Source organism: Narcine bancroftii, chromosome 4 (assembly GCF_036971445.1).
Source record: "Narcine bancroftii isolate sNarBan1 chromosome 4, sNarBan1.hap1, whole genome shotgun sequence".
Lineage (NCBI taxonomy): Eukaryota > Metazoa > Chordata > Chondrichthyes > Torpediniformes > Narcinidae > Narcine > Narcine bancroftii.
Window position 1 is genome coordinate 299,561,278 of NC_091472.1, and position 21,438 is coordinate 299,582,715.

The 21,438-nt window shown below is 41.8% G+C and overlaps 1 protein-coding gene across 18 annotated transcripts in view; it reads right to left on the reverse strand.

Annotated features, from left to right (window-relative positions):
• LOC138762153 (myosin-IIIb-like) overlaps nucleotides 1–21,438 on the reverse strand; it is a 550,501-nt gene that overhangs the window by 222,205 nt on the left and 306,858 nt on the right. For all 18 annotated transcript variants that reach the window (XR_011356778.1, XR_011356777.1, XM_069935663.1 and 15 more), the window contains one exon: nucleotides 16,203–16,314. Coding sequence is in view for 16 of the 18 variants with exons in the window: in XM_069935663.1 (XP_069791764.1) it covers nucleotides 16,203–16,314 (112 nt within the window). In the remaining 2 variants the exon portion in view is untranslated. The remainder of the gene's footprint in view (nucleotides 1–16,202; nucleotides 16,315–21,438) is intronic.

Genomic DNA, 21,438 nt, shown 5'->3' on the forward strand with positions numbered 1-21,438 from the left:
CCCTGCTAGAGTTCATGCCCACAATCAGTCACCCATTTGATTGTTTCAGGAATCATGTTATTCTCCCACATTCTCAATAGCCCTCAGATTTTACTATTCGACAGCACACTAGCAACATTTGACAAATCCTCTATAGAGAAATATTATTTATTGAATATTTTATTTCTCATTTGTTAATGCTTCTGGAAAGAGTTTATCCAAAACTATTATCAAACATTTATTTTAATAAGAAAAAGTTTAACATTACATATGTTGAAAGAAGAGAAAACATGCAGATGTTGTTGAAAATTTTCAATAAATATTTAGTTCGGCCCTCGACTTAGTCCAAGTTTTTAATTTTGGGCCTCCGTGAATTTGAGTTTGACACCCCTGCTCTAGAGTTTTCAGATATGGTAGACATACCACAGAAAACACAGAGAAAGGCCATTCAGATGATTTTACCTGTGGTCAAACAGTAAGCTCCCTGTATAATTCCACTACCCAACACTTGGTCCACATCCTGTCAGTCTTAGCTCTTCAGGTATACATCCAAATAATGTCTTTAGAATTTCTGCAATTATTAACCTTTCTGGTTGTTCCAGATCCCAACCACTTTCCAGTTGAAAAAAATTTTTCAGCTCTCCATCAACCCATTATTTTAACCCCAGATAATTCATAATTACCTTCTCTCATCCCTTCCACTAATTCTCTTGTCAGCCTCCTATATTAGACCATGACCATGATATAGAAGCAGAATTAGGCCATTTGGCCCTTTTAGTCTGCTCCACCATTCCACCATGAGCTGATCCATTTTCCCACTAAACCCCAAACAGAAGGACTCAAAGGCCTTTGTTTCTTCCTCAGTAACAGTCTCAACCAATCCCTTTCCACCCCAGCCCTCCTCCAGCTGGCAGAACTTGTTCTCACCCTCATTAACTTCGCCTTTGACTTATCCCACTTTCTCAAAGGGTAGCCATGTGTACCTGCATGGGTCCCAGCTATGTCTGACTTCATATAGACTTTGTGGAGCAATCTATTCTACAAGATTACACGGGCAAGGCCCCTCACCTCTTCTACTGTAACATTGACTGCATTGGTGCTGCCTCCTGCACCCATGATGACCTCGTCAACTTTATCCACTTTGCTGCTAATTTTTACCTTGACCTCAAATGGACTTGGTCCATCTCTACCAACAGCCTTCCCTTACTCTACCTTTCTGTCTTCATCTTGGGAGACAAACTCATTACAGACATTTTCTATAAATACATCAACTCCACAGATACTTCAACTGCACCTCTTCATACCCTGTCCCCATGTGAGGTCATCTGAGATATCATCCTTCTTCAAAAAAGGTGGCCTCCCCTCTACTACCAACAATTCAGCCCTTATCCACATATTGACCATTTCCTGCACATCTGCCTTGGCCCCCTCTGCCCCCAGATGCAACAAGGACAGGATTCCCCTCATCCTTACCTACCAGACTCTGCATCTAACATATTATCCTCCGCAATTTACGCCACCTACAATGTGATCCCATCACCAGATACATCTTCCCCTCTCCTCCCCTGACTGCCTTCTACAGGGACCAATCCCTCCATGGCTCCCTTGTCCACTCATCCCTTCACACTTGTGAAAGTCAGCCCGCATTGTAATAAAACAAACAGCAGAATATAGCAGAACCAATTAAGCATATAACAGTTTCTTTATTCAGCCTTGATAATGTTAATGGGAGTGAAGGGTACAAAGAAAGAGTTCAGTAACTTATTGTCTACACTGAGACCCACTCAAAGCATACTATTATACACCTTTGGGGAGGGGTCTGCATAAGACCTTACAAGTTTCACACGAGTTTCATACATGTGGCGATACTTGTTTTTACACATGTTCCCTTGTGGTGTCTAGGAAATGTTAGGGTGTCCTTACTCTTGGTGTATTTACATTACTACTTTATTTGTAGTGTTAGTTACTATCTCACGACTGCATAGGGAAAGTCATATTAGAAGGCAATTACATTCCCACATGTGACAAGGCAAGGCAATTACTATATTTTCTCACCTAATTCATTAACCCTTTGTTAAGCTCATTCTTTCACACACCAATTGCCCGCTTGGTACCTACCCCTGTGACTGCAGGAAATGCTACCTTTGCACCTATACCTCCTCTCCCACCTGCATTAAGGGCCCCAAACAGACTTTCCAAGTGAAGCAAAACTTCAGTTGTGAATCTACAGGGGCTATCTATTGCATTCGGTGCTCCCATTGTCATTTCTACATCGGAGAAACTAGATGAAGATTGGGATATCGATTCTCTGAGCACCTTTGTTTTGTCCCCAGTAATAGTGGTGATCTCCTAGGCATAACCCATTTCAATTCTCTGCTCCATTCTCATGCCAACATGTCTGCCCATGGTCTCATGCAATCCCCAACTGAGACTATCTGCAAATTGGAGGGGCCACACCTCCTGTTAACAATGACTTTTCCAGTTTCCGTTAATTCCCCCCTTTCCCTATACCTCTGTCTCCTTTCTTCCAGCTCTGTATTCACAGAACTATTCCATCCCCCAATAAATTCTCAGCTTTTATCTCCTGCCCTCCTACCCATGTCCACTTTTGGCCTATGCTCCTCCCCCTGCTCCTTCTCTCCTCCCCACACCTCTTTTATTCAAACACCTGTCTTATTTATGCTCATACCTTGATGAAGGGCTCAAGCCCAAAACATTGCCTCCATTTTTGTGTATTTACCTATAATCAGGCTGTTTTTGATTCACTACTGTTCAATCGTACAGTTTAAACTAATAACCAAACTGAGGGATCTGGGATTCTGTTTTTTTCAATTTGATTCTAGATTTCCTCAATGGCAGATCCCAATCAGCATGGATTGGCTGCATCTCCTCCTCCTCACTAATTATCATACTTCGCCCTCTGTTACGTTCACTGTATACCCATGACTGTGTAGTCAAATTCAGCTAAATCACTAAATTTCCTTCATTGTTTTTTGTCCAAATGATGGGTAATGAGGAGTCTGATTATAGGATGGAGGTCAAGAATTTGCTTGTGTAATGCCAGAATAATGACCCTGTTCTCAGCTCCAGCAAGACCAAAGAGCTTATTGTGCACTTTAGTAAAAGGAAATCGAGGGACTTCATCAGCGGGATCCCATTGAAGAGGGTTAGTAATTTCAAGTTTCTAGATATCCATATATTGGAGGTCTTTCCTGGGGCCAGCATATCAAGGCAATCATGATGAAACTACACAAATGCCTCTACTCTCTAAGGTGCTTAGGAGATTTGGCTTATCATTGAATACTCTAACAAATCTCTAGGTTTACTGTCCATCACCGACTAGTTTAGAAACTTGGAAACTTGATTGCTCAGGAACATAGAAGGCTACAGAGAGTGGTGAACATTGCCATATGCATCGATCTCCTGACCATTGAACACATCTACATGAATCAGTGCCTCAAGAAGGCAGCCATGATCATGAAGCCTCCTCATCACCATAGTAACTCTATTTTCTCATTGCTACCTTCAGGCAAAAGGTACAGATGCCTGACATCTGGCACCTCTCGGTTAAGAACAGTTCTTTCCCTCCAAAAGCTATCATGATTTTAAACTTCCTCTAATTATATATCTATTTCAAGACCACAAAAGACCAGTCTAATTGACTTTCAATGCCCTCTATAATATTCGGGAGAAAGACATTTTTTTAATCCATTATTTTTCTGATTTCAGATTTATTGTCAGAGTAGATCACGTACAATCCTGAAATTCCTTTTTCCTGAAGGCATGGCAGAATTACCACTAATTGGTAGTGCAAAAAATAAACTGTACACAGCATAAAACACGTAAACAATGAAATTTTCCCCTGGGCTCCACATTTTTAAATTTGTAATCAAACAATTCACGAGATTGAAGTACACATTCCAGATTTTATTAAAGGGTATTTGTGTACATTTTGGTTTGACCATATGGAAATTATAGCACTTTTTATACATAGTCTCCTCATTTTCGGGCACCATAATATTTGGGACATAGCATTGGTATGTATATTAAACTAGTCATGTTCAGTACTTTATTGTATATCCCTTGATTGCAATGACTGTTTGAAGTCTGTGATTCATAGACATCACCAGGTGCTGAGCATCTTATCTGGTGATGCTCCACCAGGCCTCTACTGCAGCCATCTTCAGCTCCTGCTTGCTCAGAGTGGCTTGTCTCCTTAAGTTTTCTCTTCAGCACATGGAAGATGTGCTTAATTTGATTTAGATAGGGTGACTGACTTGGCCATTCAAGAATTTTTCAGTTTTAAGAGATTAAGAGGTGGCAGGATAGATCAATAAGTTTGCAGATGATACAAAGGTTAGAGGAGTTGTGGATGGTGCTGAAGGTTCTTGTCAGTTACAAAAGGAGAGACTGGATGTAGAGTTGGGCGGAAAAGTGGCAGATAGAGTTTAATCCGGAAAAGTGTGCGGTGATGCATTTTGGAAGGATGAACCAGAAGGCTGAGTACAGGATTAGTGGTCGGTTACTTAAGTGTGTGGATGAACAGAGGGATTTTGGGTCCCAAATCCATACATTTCTCATGGTTGCCGCGCTAGTTGATAGGATAATTAAGAAGGCCTGTGGGATGTTGGGTTTTGTGGTGGCGCACATACTTGATGGTCAGGTGAACAGGCTCCATACGTTACCCGTACGTCAGCAGAGCAGCCACATCAAAGATAGCGCCGTGTGGTTCGTCTTTTCCGGCAGAGGCTTGGGCCTGCTTTCTGGACACTCCGCCCCTGCACATGGTTCAGACAGGTGGAGGCACAGTTCCAGATAAAACAGATTTCTTCCGACTCCACCAAATACTACCATGTCATCAGTTTCTCTGACCAAGAAGCCACAGCCAGAGTAGACAACCTTATACAGGACCCACCGGAAAAAGGTAAATACCACGCCCTGAAATCATTTACTCATCACCACATATGAGCTCTCCAGACATGAGAGGGCAGCCAGGTTCATGCACCTGGATGGGCTGGGGGACAGAATGCCATCCACCCTCATGATGAAATGCTCACGCTGGCTGAGCAGGCATTTTTAGAACAGCTGCCCAATGACATTCAGCTGTTGCTAGCTGATGCAGACTTCAGAGACCCCAGAAAAGTCACAGCCAAAATGGACATTCTTTGGTGCACCAAACGAGAAAATGAGTCAATCATCAGTCAGCTGACCCACTTACAAGTGGAGCTGCAAACCAAACCCCAACCGCTCTAAGTTCGACAACGCCCCTGCAAACCCACCGAGATTGCAGACAGCAAATGGTGTTTCTACCACCAAAGGTGGGGGAAGATGCCTGTAAATGCCAGCAGCCCTGTGTGTTTCTGGACCAGCTATTGCTGATGGCTTCAGCGGCTGGCCACCCAGACAGCCTCCTCCACATCAGTGACAAAGTCTCGGGCCACAGATTTCTCATCGACACAGGCATGGAAATCAGCATAATTCTGCCAACGGTGCTTGAGACCAGCAAAAGACCCTGTGGCCCCACCCCCCAAGTGGCCAATATCAACTTGATAAAGACTTTCGGGAAAAGACCGTTGGTGGTGTGTAATAGGAGATGAGACTTTCAACTGGGATTTCACACTGGCTTCAGTGGAAAAACCACTCCTGGGTGTGGACTTCTTAACGGCACACATCCTGCTCATCAACCTTCCACACTTTCCCTCTCAGGGAAGCCGGAATATCAGTCCCCATCTAGCCGAATTCAGCCGCATCTTGGTCAAGTTCCCATCAATCCTCAAGCCTTAATTTACATCCATCATTCTGATGCATGGCATCCAACACCATATGACCACCCAGGGGCAACCCCTCCATATACGCACCTGACGGATACCTCCAAATAAGCTGCACCTGGCAAAAGAGGAGTTCAAGCACACAGAGGAAATGGGCATCAACCGCAGATCTAACAGCCCCTGGGCCTCACATTACACATGGTCCCGAAGGCCACTGGCAGTTGGCGACCATGCGGGAACTTCAGGTGCCTAAACAACAGCACCATAACAGATCGCTACCCCGACCCCCACATCCAAGATTTCACTGCCAACCTGCATGGTGCCTGAATCTTCTCCAAAGTCGACCTGGTGCACGGTTACCACCAAATCCCCATACACCCTGACAACATCAAGAAGACAGTCATAATTACTCCTTTTGGCCACTTCAAATTCCTGAACATGCCCTTTGGCCTCAAAAATGTGGCACAAATGTTCCAGCACCTCGTGGATGCGGTTGGTAGGGATTTGGATTTCCTGTTCATCTATCTGGATGACATCCTCATCGCCACAGAGACTGGCAGGAAAACATTTCCTACCTGCGCCAGCTGTACTCCCACCTGAGTAAGCTCGGCCTCACCATCTACCCAATCAAGTGCCAGTTTGGATTAGAGGTCATCGATTTCCTGGGCCATAGGATCACCAGAGATAGCGCAGCACTCCTACCAACTAAAGTGGAAGCCATTCGTCAATTTTCCAGGCTTAACATGGTAAAAGGCCTGCAGGAATTCATCAGCATGGTCAATTTTTACAACCGTTTCATCCCAGCAGCAACCTGCATCATGCGTCCTCTTCTCATCACGATGGCCACAAAGATGAAGGACATAGCACGGGACAATGAGGCCACAGCAGCTTTCCAACAAACCAAAGATGCCCTTGCCAATGCCATGTTGCTTGTACACCCAAGGACAGATGTCTCCACTGCCATAACTGTCGATACTTCAAACACCATGATTGGGGGAAGTACTCAAACAGCTTGTGGATGGCCACTGGGAGACCCCTAGAGCTTTTCAGCCAACATTTACGACCACCAGAGCTGAAATACAGTGCCTTTGACAGTGAGCTGCTAGCACTTTACCTTGCAGTGCAGCATTTCTGATACTTCCTGGAGGGGAGGCCGTTCATGGTCTTCATGGACCATAAGCATTTAACTTTCACGTTTTTAAAAGTTTCAGAACCCTGGTCAGCCCGTCAGCAGCACCACCTCGCCTACATCTTCTAGTTCACAACAAACAGGGAGGGACAACATGGTGACGTTGGTCCCCACGCCTTGATTACTCAGAGCTTGCACAAGCCCAACAGGTGGATGCCAAGGCTCGAGCTTTCTGCACCTCCATCACTGGCTTACAACTGCAGGACGTACAACTAGGTCAAGGCAACAGGACACTACTCTGTGACATGTCCATGGGCCACCCCTGATCCGTAATCCCTGCTCCATGGAGGTAGAGGGTATTTGACTCGATTCACGGCCTTCCCACCCCTCCATCGAGACCACAGTGCGCATAGTTTCCTCCCATTTCGTTTGGCAAGTCTTGCGAAAACACGTCAGTGAATGGGCACAGATGGGTATGCACTGCCAAATGGCCAAGGTCCACAAGTACACTAAGGCACCCATCCAGCAGTTCGAGACACTGACCTTTAGGTTCACACGTTGACACAGTGGGGCCCTTACCAGTCTCCTGGGGCTACCTTTACCTTCTCACTATCGTTGACCAGTTTACCAGATGGCTGGAGGCAGCCCCCATTACCAAATCCACAGCAGACTCCTGCGCCAGAGTCCTGCTCTCCACGTGGATATCCTGTTTCAGCATTCCAGCACATTTAACCATGGACCGACGTGCCCAGTTCACTTCAGCCATTTGGTCAGAATTAGCCAGTCTACTCAGCACACAGCTACACCACACCATAGCTTACCACCCCCAATCCAACAGCCTGGTTGAATGCATTCATAGGCATCTCAAATGGTCCCTTGAGGCCAGATTGACTAGCGCCAACTGGGTGGACGAGCTACCCTGGGCCCTCCTTGGGATTCACATGGGCCCGAAGGAAGATCTTCAGGCATCATCAGCCAAGATGGTATATGGCGTACCCCTAGCACCCAGCCGCATGCAACGAAGATCCCAAAAACACCACAGAGCTTGAACGACTCCACGAAAGACTGGGCGACCTCGTACAAAAACCTCCGGCCTACCCAAAGACTTAAAACACTCTGAGTTTGCGTTCGTTCACAGGGGTAAGCACTGCTCACCACTCAAACGACCTAATGAGGGCCCTTACAAGGTAATCCGCAATAACGGCTCGACTTTCACTTTGGACATTGGGGTTAAGCAGGAACTTATCATCAATGACCATCTGAAACTGGCACACCTGAACTTAAGCCAGCTAGTTTCACTCCAGCCGGCCAAGCACAGGGGCAGAGCATTTTAGAGACTTCGAACAACACAGACACTACTGCTGGTTCTTTGGGGGTTGGTGGGGGGTTGTGTGGTGGTGCACATACTTGATGGTCAGGTGAACTGGCTCTGTATGTTATGCGCGCATCAACGGAGCAGCTTCATCAAAGATGGCGCCATGCGGTTCGTCTTTTCCGGAAGAGGCTCGGGCACGCATGCATGTGGACAGCATGTTTGCATCACAATGATGAAGTTTCTGGCTCGTAAGGGTTGGGAGCTTTGAAGGTCTTAAAATAGCCATGTTCTAGACTAAATAAACCTCATGAGTGCTGACGAGCCCACAGACTGCTGGCATCATTTTTTCGTTTAGTTAGCTCACTCACTACAGGCTGAGTACAGGATTAATGGTCAGTTACTTAAGTGTGTGGATGAACAGAAGGACCTTGGGGCCCAAATCTATACATCGCTCATGGTTGCTGCGTTGGTTGATAGAATAATTAACTGGGATGTTGGGTTTCATTAATAGGAGGATTGATTTTGAGAGTCAAGAGGTCATGTTGCAACTCTACAAAATCCTCATGAGACCATGCTTGGAATATTGTGCTCAGTTCTAGTCTCTTCATTATAGGAAGGGTGTGTAAGTTATGGAGAGGGTGCAAAGGAGATTTACCAGGATGTGGCCTGGATTGGAAAATTAAGTCTTATAAGGCAAGGTTAATAGAGCTGGGAATTTTCTCTTTGGAGCACAAAAGGATGAATGGAGACTTAATAGAGGTCTTCAAGATGTTGAGAGGCATAGATAGGATGAACAGCCAGCACCTTTTTCCCAGGCAGGAATAGGGATTTTTCTTTTTACACAGAGAGTTGTGGTGACTGGAATGTTTTTCCAGAGATTGTGGTTGAGGCTGCAACATTAGGGGACTCTTAGACAGGCATGTGGATGGAAGAAAAATAGAGGATTATGGGGTAAGAAGGGTTTAGTACTTTTATTTAAATTGTGGGTCAGCATAATATCAAGGGCCAAACAGCCTGTACTGTATGGTAGTGTTCAATTTGCTTTGAAATCTCCTTTTTTCTTTAGCAGTATGCTTGGGATTATTGTTTTGCTGTAGGATCAAGTGCCGTCCAATGAGCTTGGAGGCATTTACTCGCACTTGAGAAAATAAGGTGTTTCTATATGCCTCAGAATTCATTTTGCTACTCCCATCAGTTACATCATCACTGAAGGTAAGTGTGCGAGTACCTATGGCAGCCATACATGCCCAGGTCATTACACCCTGACCACCATGTTTCACGGTTGAGATATTATGCTTTGGATCTTGGGCAGTTCCTTTAAGCCTCCACACATTGCTCTTGCCATCAATCTGATATAGGTTGGTCTCATCTGTCCGTAAGACCTTTTTCCAGAATTATGCATGCTCCTTTAAATATTTCTTGGCAATCTGTAATCGGGCTATCCTGTTTCTGTGGATAACTAGTGGTTGGCATCTTGCACTGTAGCCTCTGTATTTCTACAGACAGTAATCATTGACACATCCACACTTGCCTCCTAAAGAGTGTTTCTGATCTGTCAGACAGGCATTTGGGGATTTTTCTTCATTATGATGAGAATTCTGTCATCAGGAATGGAGATCTTCTTTAGTTTACCAGTCCCTTTGCTATTATTGAGCTCACCAGTACGCTCTTTTTTCTTAATGATGTTCCAAACTGTTGATTTTTCTAATCCTCACCAAGTCTCTTAATGTTTTATTCTTGTTTTTCAGCCTCATAATGGCTTATTTGACTTCCATTGCCACAACCCTGGTTCTCATGTTGAAAATGGCAACTACAGACTCCAAAGGTGACCAAAAGATTAGAAGCAAGCCTAGCTCTCTTATACCTGCACCAATAAAGCATTAAACATACCTGAGTAATTACAAACATCTGTGAAGCAAAATATCCTAAACATTATGGTGCCCTGAAATGGGTAAACTCCAAATAAAAAGTGTTGTAATAGTCAAACAAAAATGTATACAAATAGCATTTAATAAAATCTGGAATGTGCACTTTCATCAATGAATTGTTTGATAACAAATTTAAAACTGTGGAGCACAGGTGCAAATAAAAGATGTGTCTTTATCCCATACATAATGGAGGGCACTGTAGCAGATTTTTTGTACTCTGGCCAACTCTAAATATTTATTATATTTTTAACCACTTCTTTTTTCCCCTCTTTTTTATGTGTTAGATGTTTTATATAATTGGCAGGCTGCATTCATGACTTCCATTATATTTGCACATTTGTTTGCATGTACAATAAACTTTATCATTTATTTATCCTTTTTTGGACATACAAAGTACCTATATTCCCTTGTGCTGTTGTACCTTTTTGAATATATTATCTCGCACTTCTCTAAATTAAATTCCATTTGCATTTTGCCTGGACAAATGACAAGATAGACTCCAACATCACTATGTTCCATGATGAATTAAATGTCCTCTGCTCACTTCAAACAGAGCTGACAGGGAGGTGAAATCCATATCAACTAATGTCACAGCTCTCCCCTGTCCTCATCAATGGCACTGATGGGAGACAGTAGATCATTTCGATTTTGGGATCAAACATTTCCAGTAATCTGAACTGGACCAACCATGTTGCACAGTCAAGAAAATGCACCAATATCTCTACTTCTTTAGAAGACCAAGGAACTTCAGCCTATCTATTACGTCACTCAGGAACTGCTAAACGTGCACCATCAAAATGCATCACAGTACATTACAGGTAATGTTCCTTAGTACAGTGGAGCTTCATCATGTTGATTCTGGAAACCGTTGTTAATTAATGAGAAGAGATTGAATAGCTTGGAACCATTCACATTGGAGTTTAGAAGGGTGAGGGGATTGTATAGAGACATCACATTATGAAAGAAATAGATAATATAGAAAAGGAAGGTTGATTCCACTGGTAGGTGAGACCAGAACTAGTGGACATAGTCTCAAGATTCAGGGAATAGATTTAAAGCAGAGATGAGGAGGAATTTCCCCAGCGATGTGAATCTATTGAATTCTCTGCCCAAGAAAACATTAAAGGCTGCCTCACTGAATGTATCAAAAGCAAAGATAGTTTTTTTGAAGTATTGGGAAATTAATGGTTATGGGGAATGGCCAGGTAAGTCCACAACCTGATTCACCAATGAGCTTATTGAATGGCAGAGCAGGATTGATAGACCAGATGGTCTGCTCCCTGCTTCTATTTATTCTGTCTTATCTTCTTGATTTACTGGGCTGTTCATGAAACTATCCCTTCTCATTGTTACCATGTACAATGTGGCAATAAACTCAAACAATACGATTTTGAGGCTATTATTTGTATTGCACTAAAAAAAAGGGGATGCAGAATAGTTGAGCTCTTGTTTGTTAAACAACTCAAACATGATGCAGTCAAGAGAAGAAAGAAGAACAAATTGAGAGTCGATATTTTCAAGACTATTCAGTTGTGGTATCAGGTCAATTTGTGTGTTTTTTCATGCAACACATAAAAGATTGTAATGTTCTTTTGAATCTGCGGGTGTATAAAATTATAAATTAGACTGCCTGCTACTCAAATAGCATTAGTTCGGACAGAAATGGATTTAATATAGTGGGAATCACATCCATCATTCAATATCTTTTTTGCTCACTATATTATTCCCTTTCTCCAGCAGCCACTCGTTCTCAAATTTTTCTATGCTTCTTTAAGACTGGTAACCAAATTGGAATGCAATTCTACAGAATGAAACATCAGAAACTGTGGACATCAAACCACTGAAAGGCTGAACAACTGCAGGTTTCATATAAAGACAATTTTTTTCCAAGAATAGACTTTATTCACAATAAATTATTTACAAAAAGAAAAACATTCAAAGTCTATTCGCACTCTTAATATTGTATCCAGACACTTCCACCACTATACATTTTCTATTTTGCAACATTGCCACTGCTGTGGCAGCTTGTGGTTACTCCCCTCTCTGCTGTCTGATGGGCTTTCCCTTGGTCTCAGATGTTCAATGTTCATGGTCCTCCCCCAAAGTGCCCTCACATTGGTGTATTGCTCAGCACGTCCTCCTGCAGCTGGGAATATTTCAGTCATCAGCATTACCTCACCGACATCCCTGTGTGCTGGAAGACCAACAGTTCTGGTCTCAGTGTTCCCACGCCTTTGAGAACAGTCTACACAGCAGAGAGTCCTCTGTTGTGCTGCTGCTTGGATATGAACCATGACAAGGACCTTTGCATGCTTCTACACATATTCTTGGCAAATCTGCATTCTGCAAAGAGGTGGGCAATGTCTCCACTCCACTGCAGTTATACAAAACCCTTTCATAGGAAAGGTAATTAGATTACAATAAGGAAATGAACACTGCCTGAATTTTGCTGTCCCTAGTCCTGGATTGATAAGATCAATTAAAAATATGAGGTGGGAACAAATTAGACAAGGTCGGCGCCAGAACAAGTCAGCAGGGGGCATTAGGGTAACCAGTGAGGGCACAATCTGACCTTCAAAAACTCGCTCAGCGGGGGGCGACTGGTGTTGCTGCCCTGTGCATGCCTATGTCTTCCCTTCCAGCATCAGCATCTGGTCTTGGAGCATGCACCCTGATCTCCTTCAGCAGCTCTTGGGCATCTGCAGGGTCCCAGCGCTGTCCAAGATATGTGCTTCATGGAGTGCGTCCAAAGGTTTCTATGACTCCCATTAGCATTGTGTGGTAGACTGTGATAAACAGTCCCAGAAGCAAGACTTTCTTCTTTCTCTACACTGCAATATGGCCATTGATCTCCCTGTGATGCTTGACGCTAGGCTAGGCTGCGGATCACAATACTTCATTTGGGGAGGCAATGGTTGCGAGCAGGTGGGGGGGGATCATAATACCTCACTTAGGGGAAGCAATGCCCGCCAATGCCCCCCCCCTTTGGAATCAACCTCGAAATTAGGTAACACAATGGTGATACAATTCTCACAGCTTCTGTTATAAATTCTTAGAGAAGTAAAATGTTGAACTCAGTTCAATATAGAATAATGTCTGAATTTTCAAGGTCTACATAACTGAAAAACAAACCAATTAATGTCGCTATCAAGACACCAGTGGGGCAAATTTGACCAGGAATTGTTTGTGCAGCTTGGCACAGAGGAAAATTCAAATTTTCATAAACAACTTCAATTTAAATTAGCTCTTACAAAAAAAAACAATATTCATAGTACTGTATAGCTATTCAAAGAAAGAAATGCCACATACTGGATAATATAAAACTTGTATGCTAGCACAGGACTACAAACACCCACTTTGATACAAAAGATCAAAATCAGAGCAAGTCTTTGTTCTTACTTCAGGTTCAAAAAATGTTATGTTGCACCAGTAACTTTGCAGGAGAAATTCCTTACACCAAATGCTGTGATTGGAGTTATTTGAACACTGGTAATGCGTCAATTTAATACTTTCTACTGGTTCTAATTTACCTCTAATTAAAAGAAGTTAAGCAGATGTATTTAGAAACAAGGCACTCAAAATGTTTCTAAATGTCCAATACTATAAATGTACAGGAATGTAGGTTTGATATGCAGGTACCACATTTCACTCATTAGATCTAAACCAGTGGATTTTAACATTTCACAGTAAGATTCAAAGAACTTGTGCACTGAAAGGATATCAAGGACTCCAAAGACTAACATGATCCATCTCAATACTGGTGACGGTGACCAAAGAAAGGACATTAAAATATATTTTAATGGGTTTGGATGATTTTGCAGAGATAGCATTGGTGGTCAATGTCTCCAGCATTTAAGATACCTATTGTAGATTATTCACATACCTAAAATATGTGGGAAAGTAGGGATCACTACTGCTTGGTAGAGCATGAGTTAAGTAATGAAGTTGTGGTCTTGGTATTCAAACATTCTTTTCTTCCTTCAGATGGGGGCAGTTCTGGTGCATTGGATGTGGTGTCATCAATGTCTGCTTTTTCACTAAGGTTAGTCGAGTCACGCTGCTGAAGATCCAGCAGCGCTGAATGGGTCACGTCTCCAGAATGGAGGACCATCGCCTTCCCAAGATCGTGTTATATGGCGAGCTCTCCACTGGCCACCGTGACAGAGGTGCACCAAAGAAAAGGTACAAGGACTGCCTAAAGAAATCTCTTGGTGCCTGCCACATTGACCACCGCCAGTGGGCTGATATCGCCTCAAACCGTGCATCTTGGCGCCTCACAGTTTGGCGGGCAGCAACCTCCTTTGAAGAAGACCGCAGAGCCCACCTCACTGACAAAAGGCAAAGGAGGAAAAACCCAACACCCAACCCCAACCAACCAATTTTCCCCTGCAGCCGCTGCAACCGTGTCTGCCTGTCCCGCATCGGACTTGTCAGCCACAAACGAGCCTGCAGCTGACGTGGACTTTTACCCCCTCCATAAATCTTCGTCCGCGAAGCCAAGCCAAAGAAGAAGAAAGAGTTAATTGGAGATGCACCCTTTTGTGATGCCTTCTACTCACATGTACATGCACAAAATCTGAGAGATCCAATTATGAATGACAAATTACTTACAACCACATCTAGCCTGAAGGTTTAAAAAAAACCCTACAGGGGTACAAAAAGAAAAACAAGAATGGAACAATGGATCTGACGTCTATTCACAGAAATTTCTTACAGATTTTCATTGTTTATGGAGTAGGCTGCCTAGTCAATTTAGGTCCAAAATGGACAGACTATTTGTCCAACTCAACTTCCATTCACAATGTAGTAATGTTTATTAATAATTTATTGCTTCTATTTACATTCTTTCCAAAGGTACCATGAGGAAACTTAGAAAGTTGGAGAAAAGGGAATGATGAATGGTAGATTCCCTTGCTCCTTGAGACATTAGCAGCTGTGCTGTAGATCTCAAAGAAGCTATCAAATAATTGAGATCTGACAATTTTCACTTGGTTCGCTAGCCAATATCACCCAAACCCAGGACAGGTCCAAGAGCATTGGAATTATAACCCTGAACTCTCACACCAAGCCCTCTGACCCTCATGTCAAAATACATACAATGGCAGTGGAGACCTAATTTTAATTGTTCATGCAACTTGCAGTGAAATTACATGGTAGTATGTTTCATTACCATAAACCTTAACAGGGAACATCTGTAATTTTGTTCAGGAAGTCAAAATTCCACTTTGATTTGCAATATAGTTTAATTCAAGGTTTTTGTATGCTGTACAGAAATTATAATTAAAGCCTCAATATGTTATCTTTTTTCTTCCTTGAGTGAAGGATGCAATGGGGGATCTTATAGCAGTTTATAAAATCACAAGTAGCATTACTGAAGATAATAGACATGATCACTTTCCCAAGGAATAGGAATCCAAGATGAGAGATCGTAGACCCAAGATGAGAGGAAAAAGATTTAAAGGAACCCAAGGGCACCTTTTTCTACAGAAAGTGCAAGGGTACATAAAATGAGCTGCCAGAGTAATTAAAATGTTTAAAATACATTTACACAAGAATATGAATCGGAACATTTAGAGTGAAGTTGGCCAAAGACAGGCAAAAGGGGCTAGCTTGGGTAAGTCAATGTGGTTGGAAAGGAAAAGTAGGGATGAAGAGCTCATTTCTATGCACTAAATCTCTGTGAAAGCACATACCAGTGAATACATATAAGATTGTCAATTCTCACTACTATAGGGGAGGGAAAAAAAAGGACTCTTTTGTTGAACAGTGTATAATTGTTTCTTATAATAGCATTTAAGAGGCTTACAGTTAGACACATGAATATGCAAGGATAGAGGGATGTGGATTATGTGCAAATAGCAGATTTTTTAGTTTAATTTGGACATCAATTTAGTGGACACAAATGTACTAAAAGATCAATTCGTGTGCCATTCTAGGATCTACATTTTAATGTTGTAATGGCAAATGTAGAGTTCATGCATGAAATGCAGCATCTACTGTTAAACTTATCAGAATATGAACTTCCTGAAAAAGGAAACGGGCACAGAAAAGTAATAATTAAAAATTCCCTGGACTGTTCTTACCTTGGTTTTCCCAAGCACCCACTTGTCTAGCCTTGCTCTTTGTAGGATAGCAGTGCAGCTAGCACAATCCAGAGGAGGAGACTGGTGTGCCCTAAAGGCAAGGTAGTAATATCTAATGTAGAAGAACAAAGCACAGGTGAGAATTTCACAGGCTACAGATCATTAATAATACATCAAGAGTATTAACAAGTAGAAGATGCCACCAACAGCCAAAACACACTTAAGACACCTGGAATTAAGTCATTCCAAGAGTAAACTACTAACAATTTCCTTCAGGGGAACAAATAACATTTTACCTTCTCAGCAAACATATCCAAATTTAACTAGTCACATCTTATACACATTAAACTATAAATGTGTACTTTTTCTATGTTTTTGTATCAAATAATTAATTTAGGAAAGGATTATGATCATCAGTCTCTACATCTGAAGTGAATTAATATTAACTGATTAATACCTGTACTAGTATTGTGAAACAAGTTTTATATCACTAATAATTTAACAAGATATACAGAAAGAGCATTTTTCACAAATGCCACTATGAAGTATGATAACTCCCAAGATGGCAGTGCCTATTAATTGGGAGAAGCCGAGGGCACCAGAGGACAGGGAGACAACCACCCCCCCCCCACCGCCACCCCCCCCCCCAGTCTGAGAGGGAGAACCGGAGGAGAAGATCTGTGGGAATGGTGACCATGGCGACGAACCAGTGGGAGGTTGAGGGACCAGCGAATGCGGCGGTCTGCTGGAGACTTGAGGTGAGGAATCTGTGGAAGCTGTGGGCTGTTGGAGACTGCTGTCAGGAGCTTGCGCTCGGCTGCGGACTGCTGGAGACTACCTCAAATTGGCTGGAGGGATGTCAGGTATTGGAACCAAAATGAAGTGTTTCTGACCGTGTCGGAGGTTTGGATCTGGAGCTTGGTTTTCAATGGTTTGGACTGGACTCTGTGTGGATACAGGGGTTGCGCACTGTGGAAGTTCTGGAGGTAAATCTACACTCAATGACTCTGTGGGGACTATCTTTTACTTCTCTCTGACTGTAAGAAATGTAAGAGGCACTTAGGCAATTCCTGCCAGTGGTGAATCTGTTTGCCTTGCAGGAGGGAAAAAGAAATTTCATGTAATTCGACTCTGTTTTATTACTATGATAATAAATTGAATCTTTACTCATTTACATACAAATTAAATTCAAATTAATATGTTTGATTGAAAAAACACTCCATTTGCATGCAAGTTGAAAGAATTGAATGAATGGATGGGAGTGAGAATGTAAAGGAAAGGGGGCAAATAAAAGGTAATAAAGGAAGACAAGGAAGAATCTTGATTTAGTTTCAAGATTCTTCTCATCTACCTCTTCAAGGCATTTCATATTAAGTGAAATGTATTACAACATGCAAATACAAAAAGTAAAATAAATGTGCGATGACGACAACCAGGTCATCTATTTCTGGAAAGCACAAGGGGGAATTTCCTGCGGCCTCCCCTCTTCCCTGCTACAACTTTAGCAGGAAACCTTTTCTCACATGAGCTCTTTAACCTTCAACTGAATCGCTGCAATACGAGCTTCTCTGAGATGTCAACCTAACTCAGATCCTGAACTAGAGTTGAGTCCACAGCATTAATTTAGACTACCAAATGAACAAACAACATTTTTAAGGAACCTACTTGCAAATTAAATACAATCATAATTGTATGATGCCTTTAGATATGCATTGTATTTTCAAGAAAACTAAGTCTCCAATGCAAAATAGCAGGACTGATACTATCATTAACAAGCACACTGCATCCAGGATTAAAAATGACAGTTTAATTACAGGGTAAAAATTGAATCTCTCAAAATCTGATAGTAATTGCAACATGGATATTTTCTGCTGGCAGGGTAGTACCTTAATTGATAAGGAATGTGGTTAAAAAGTAGTTCACAAATAAGGTTATATGTTTAATTTAACCTTTTAAATATCGTTCCCTGTTTGTGCAACTTGTAAAAAGTATTCAAGAACAAAGAAGGTTTGATAAAACTTTTTATGGCTCATATTTTTTTGAGGAGAAAAGAGGCACAAATCTCAGGGAATGAAGACTATTGTGTGTCAACATTCATGGCAAATATTCTAAATCTTCATTCCAATTGAAACTATATACATTCTGCATTGGTTCTTGGACTAGACTAACTTGATTAAAACCATAGAACACTGCAGCACAGAAACAGCCCCTTCAGTGACTTGTCAGTGCTGAGAACTATATTTCTGCCTAGTCCCACTGAGCTTCATCGGAATCATATCCCTACATACCCCTTCCATCCATGTACCAATCCAAATTTTTCTTAAATGTCAAAAGTAAGCCTGTGTTCACCAATTCAGCTAGCAGCTTGTTCCGCACTCCAACCACTCTCCATGTGAAGTAGTTCCCCCCAATATTCCCTTTAAACTTTTTCCCTTTCACCCTTAACCCATGTCCTCTCATTTTTAGCTCACCTATCAATGGAAAAAGTCTGCTTCCATTTACACCATCTCTACTCATCATAATATACCCATCATGAAAGCTCTATCAAATCTCCCATCATTCTTCTGTGGTCCAAGGAATCTGTTTAACCTTTCCCTGTAACTCAATTCTTCAAATCCTGGAAACATCTTTGTAAATTTCCTCTGCAGTCTTTCAGTCTTATTGATACCCTTCCTGTAGTTAGGTGACCAAAACTGCACATAATACTCCTAATTTGGCCTCAACAATGTCTTTTACAACTTCATCATAGCATCCCAACTCCTCTGCATATTACTTTGATTTATGAAGGCCAGTGTGTCAAAAGTTCTCTTTATGACCCTATTTACCTGTGATGCCACTTTCAGGAAATTATGTACAGTATCTGTATTCCCACATCACTCAGCTCTACCACACTCCTCAGTGTCCTACCGTTTACTGTGTATGTCCTACCTTGGTTAGTCCTTCCAAAGTGCAATACCTCACATTTGTCTGCACTAAATTCCATCTTCCATTTTGAGCACATTTTTCCAGCTGATCCCTCTGCAAGTTTTGAAAGGCTTTCTTGCTTGCAATCTTTGTGTAATTGGCAAATTTATTCATCCAATTTACCATATTATCAACCAGATCATTTACAGAGATGACAAACAACAATGGATCCAGCACTGATTCTTGAGACACACTATCACTCTAGTCAGAAGCAATCATCCACTACCATTCTCTGACTTCTCCTGTAAATCCAATGTCTAATCCAATTTACAACCTCACCATAAACACAGAGCCACTGAACCTTCCTAACTAATCTCCAATGTGGGACATTGTCAAAGGCCTTACAAAGGTTCATGTAAGCAGGATCCACAGCTTTTCCTTAATCAACTTTCTTGGTAACCTTCTCGATAAACTATAAGATTAGTTGAACATGACCTATGCATAAAACCATGTTGACTATCCTTAATCAGTCCCTGTTTATCCAAAGTCTAAGAACACCTTCCAATAGCTTACCTACCACTGACATCAAGCGCACAGACCTATAATTTCCTGGATTATTTTAAGAACATTTTTTATACAATGGATAAACATGAGTTACCCTTCCAGCCCTGAGGCTAAGTATTTTAAATACATCTTCCAGGGCCCCTGCAATTTCTACACTAGCCTTCCTCAAGGTCCAAGGGAATACCTTGTCGGGCCTTGGAGATTTATCCACACCAAACACCTCCTCTTTAATTTGCCTCACTTCCATAGACTCTGTGCTAGTTTAATATATATTAAATATATTATTATATTATTACTTCATATATTCTTGTAATTTCTTTTAAGGTAACATGTTTCAAATAACTGAGCAACATAAAGAGGTTTCCAATACTGTCAACAAATAAATGAACATGCGAGAAGACTACAATAAGTCTTAAGCCTGCTAGACCATCCAAGACCAATTTTGATCTGATTGTAACCTCAACTCCATAATCCTGTCAACATCCTTGTTTATCAAATATCTATCTAATTTTGCCTTTCAAAAATTAAAGACAAAAGCATTCAATTTCACCAGCAATTGAGGAAGAGAGTTCCAATTAATTCATGATTCTGAGAATAAAATGTTTCACTTCATCTTTGTCTTAAATGGATGAGCCCTTATTTGTATGCATTAACCCCTAATTTTATATTGTCCCACAAGAGGAAACATTCTTACTGCATCTTCCCTGTAAAGACCTCTCAGGATTTTTCATTTCAATCAAATCTCCTTACTCTTCTTGGCTTCAGTGGATGCAAACCTAACCTGTCTAACCATTCCACAATATACAATCTGCCCATTCTGGTAATCTTTCTCTGAACTACTCCATTAACATCCTTAAACTCACTATACACCAGATGGAGTCTCATCAGTGACCTGTAATAATTATAACATCAATTTTGTATGAATTCCCTTGGCAATGTTATAATGTTGGATTAACATTCCAAACTATTTTCAATATTTACATACTCTTTTTCTTTGGCTTGGCTTCGCGGACAAAGATTTATGGAGGGGCTAAACGTCCACGTCAGCTGCAGGCTCGTTTGTGGCTGACAAGTCCGATGCGGGACAGGCAGACACGGTTGCAGCGGCTGCAGGGGAAAATTGGTTAGTTGGGGTTGGGTGTTGGGTTTTTCCTCCTTTGCCTTTTGTCAGTGAGGTGGGCTCTGCGGTCTTCTTCAAAGGAGGTTGCTGCCCGCCAAACTGTGAGGCGCCAAGATGCACGGTTTGAGGCGATATCAGCCCACTGGCGGTGGTCAATGTGGCAGGCACCAAGAGATTTCTTTAGGCAGTCCTTGTATCTTTTCTTTGGTGCACCTCTGTCACGGTGGCCAGTGGAGAGCTCGCCATATAACACGATCTTGCTAACGTCGAAGTACTCGAGAAGGCAGAGGTCGACAGCATCGAGTCCACGCTGCTGAAGATCCAGCTGCGCTGGATTTACATACTAGTCTTTTATAAATCATACATAAGGGCATCCAGATTTTTCTACACCTCAGAAATATGCAATGTCTCACCATTTAAGTAATGTGTCTTTTTTTTAATTTTTCCAAACTAAAATTGATAATTTCACACACTCCAACATCAGATCTTTGCCTATTTATTTAACCTATGTATACTTTATCCCTTTGTGGCTTATGTCATCTTCAAAACCATTTTCTTATTTATTTTTATGTCATCAGTAAATTTAGCAACAATACCTCATGACCCAACATTAAGATTATTTATAAGAATAATAAAATGTTACATTTT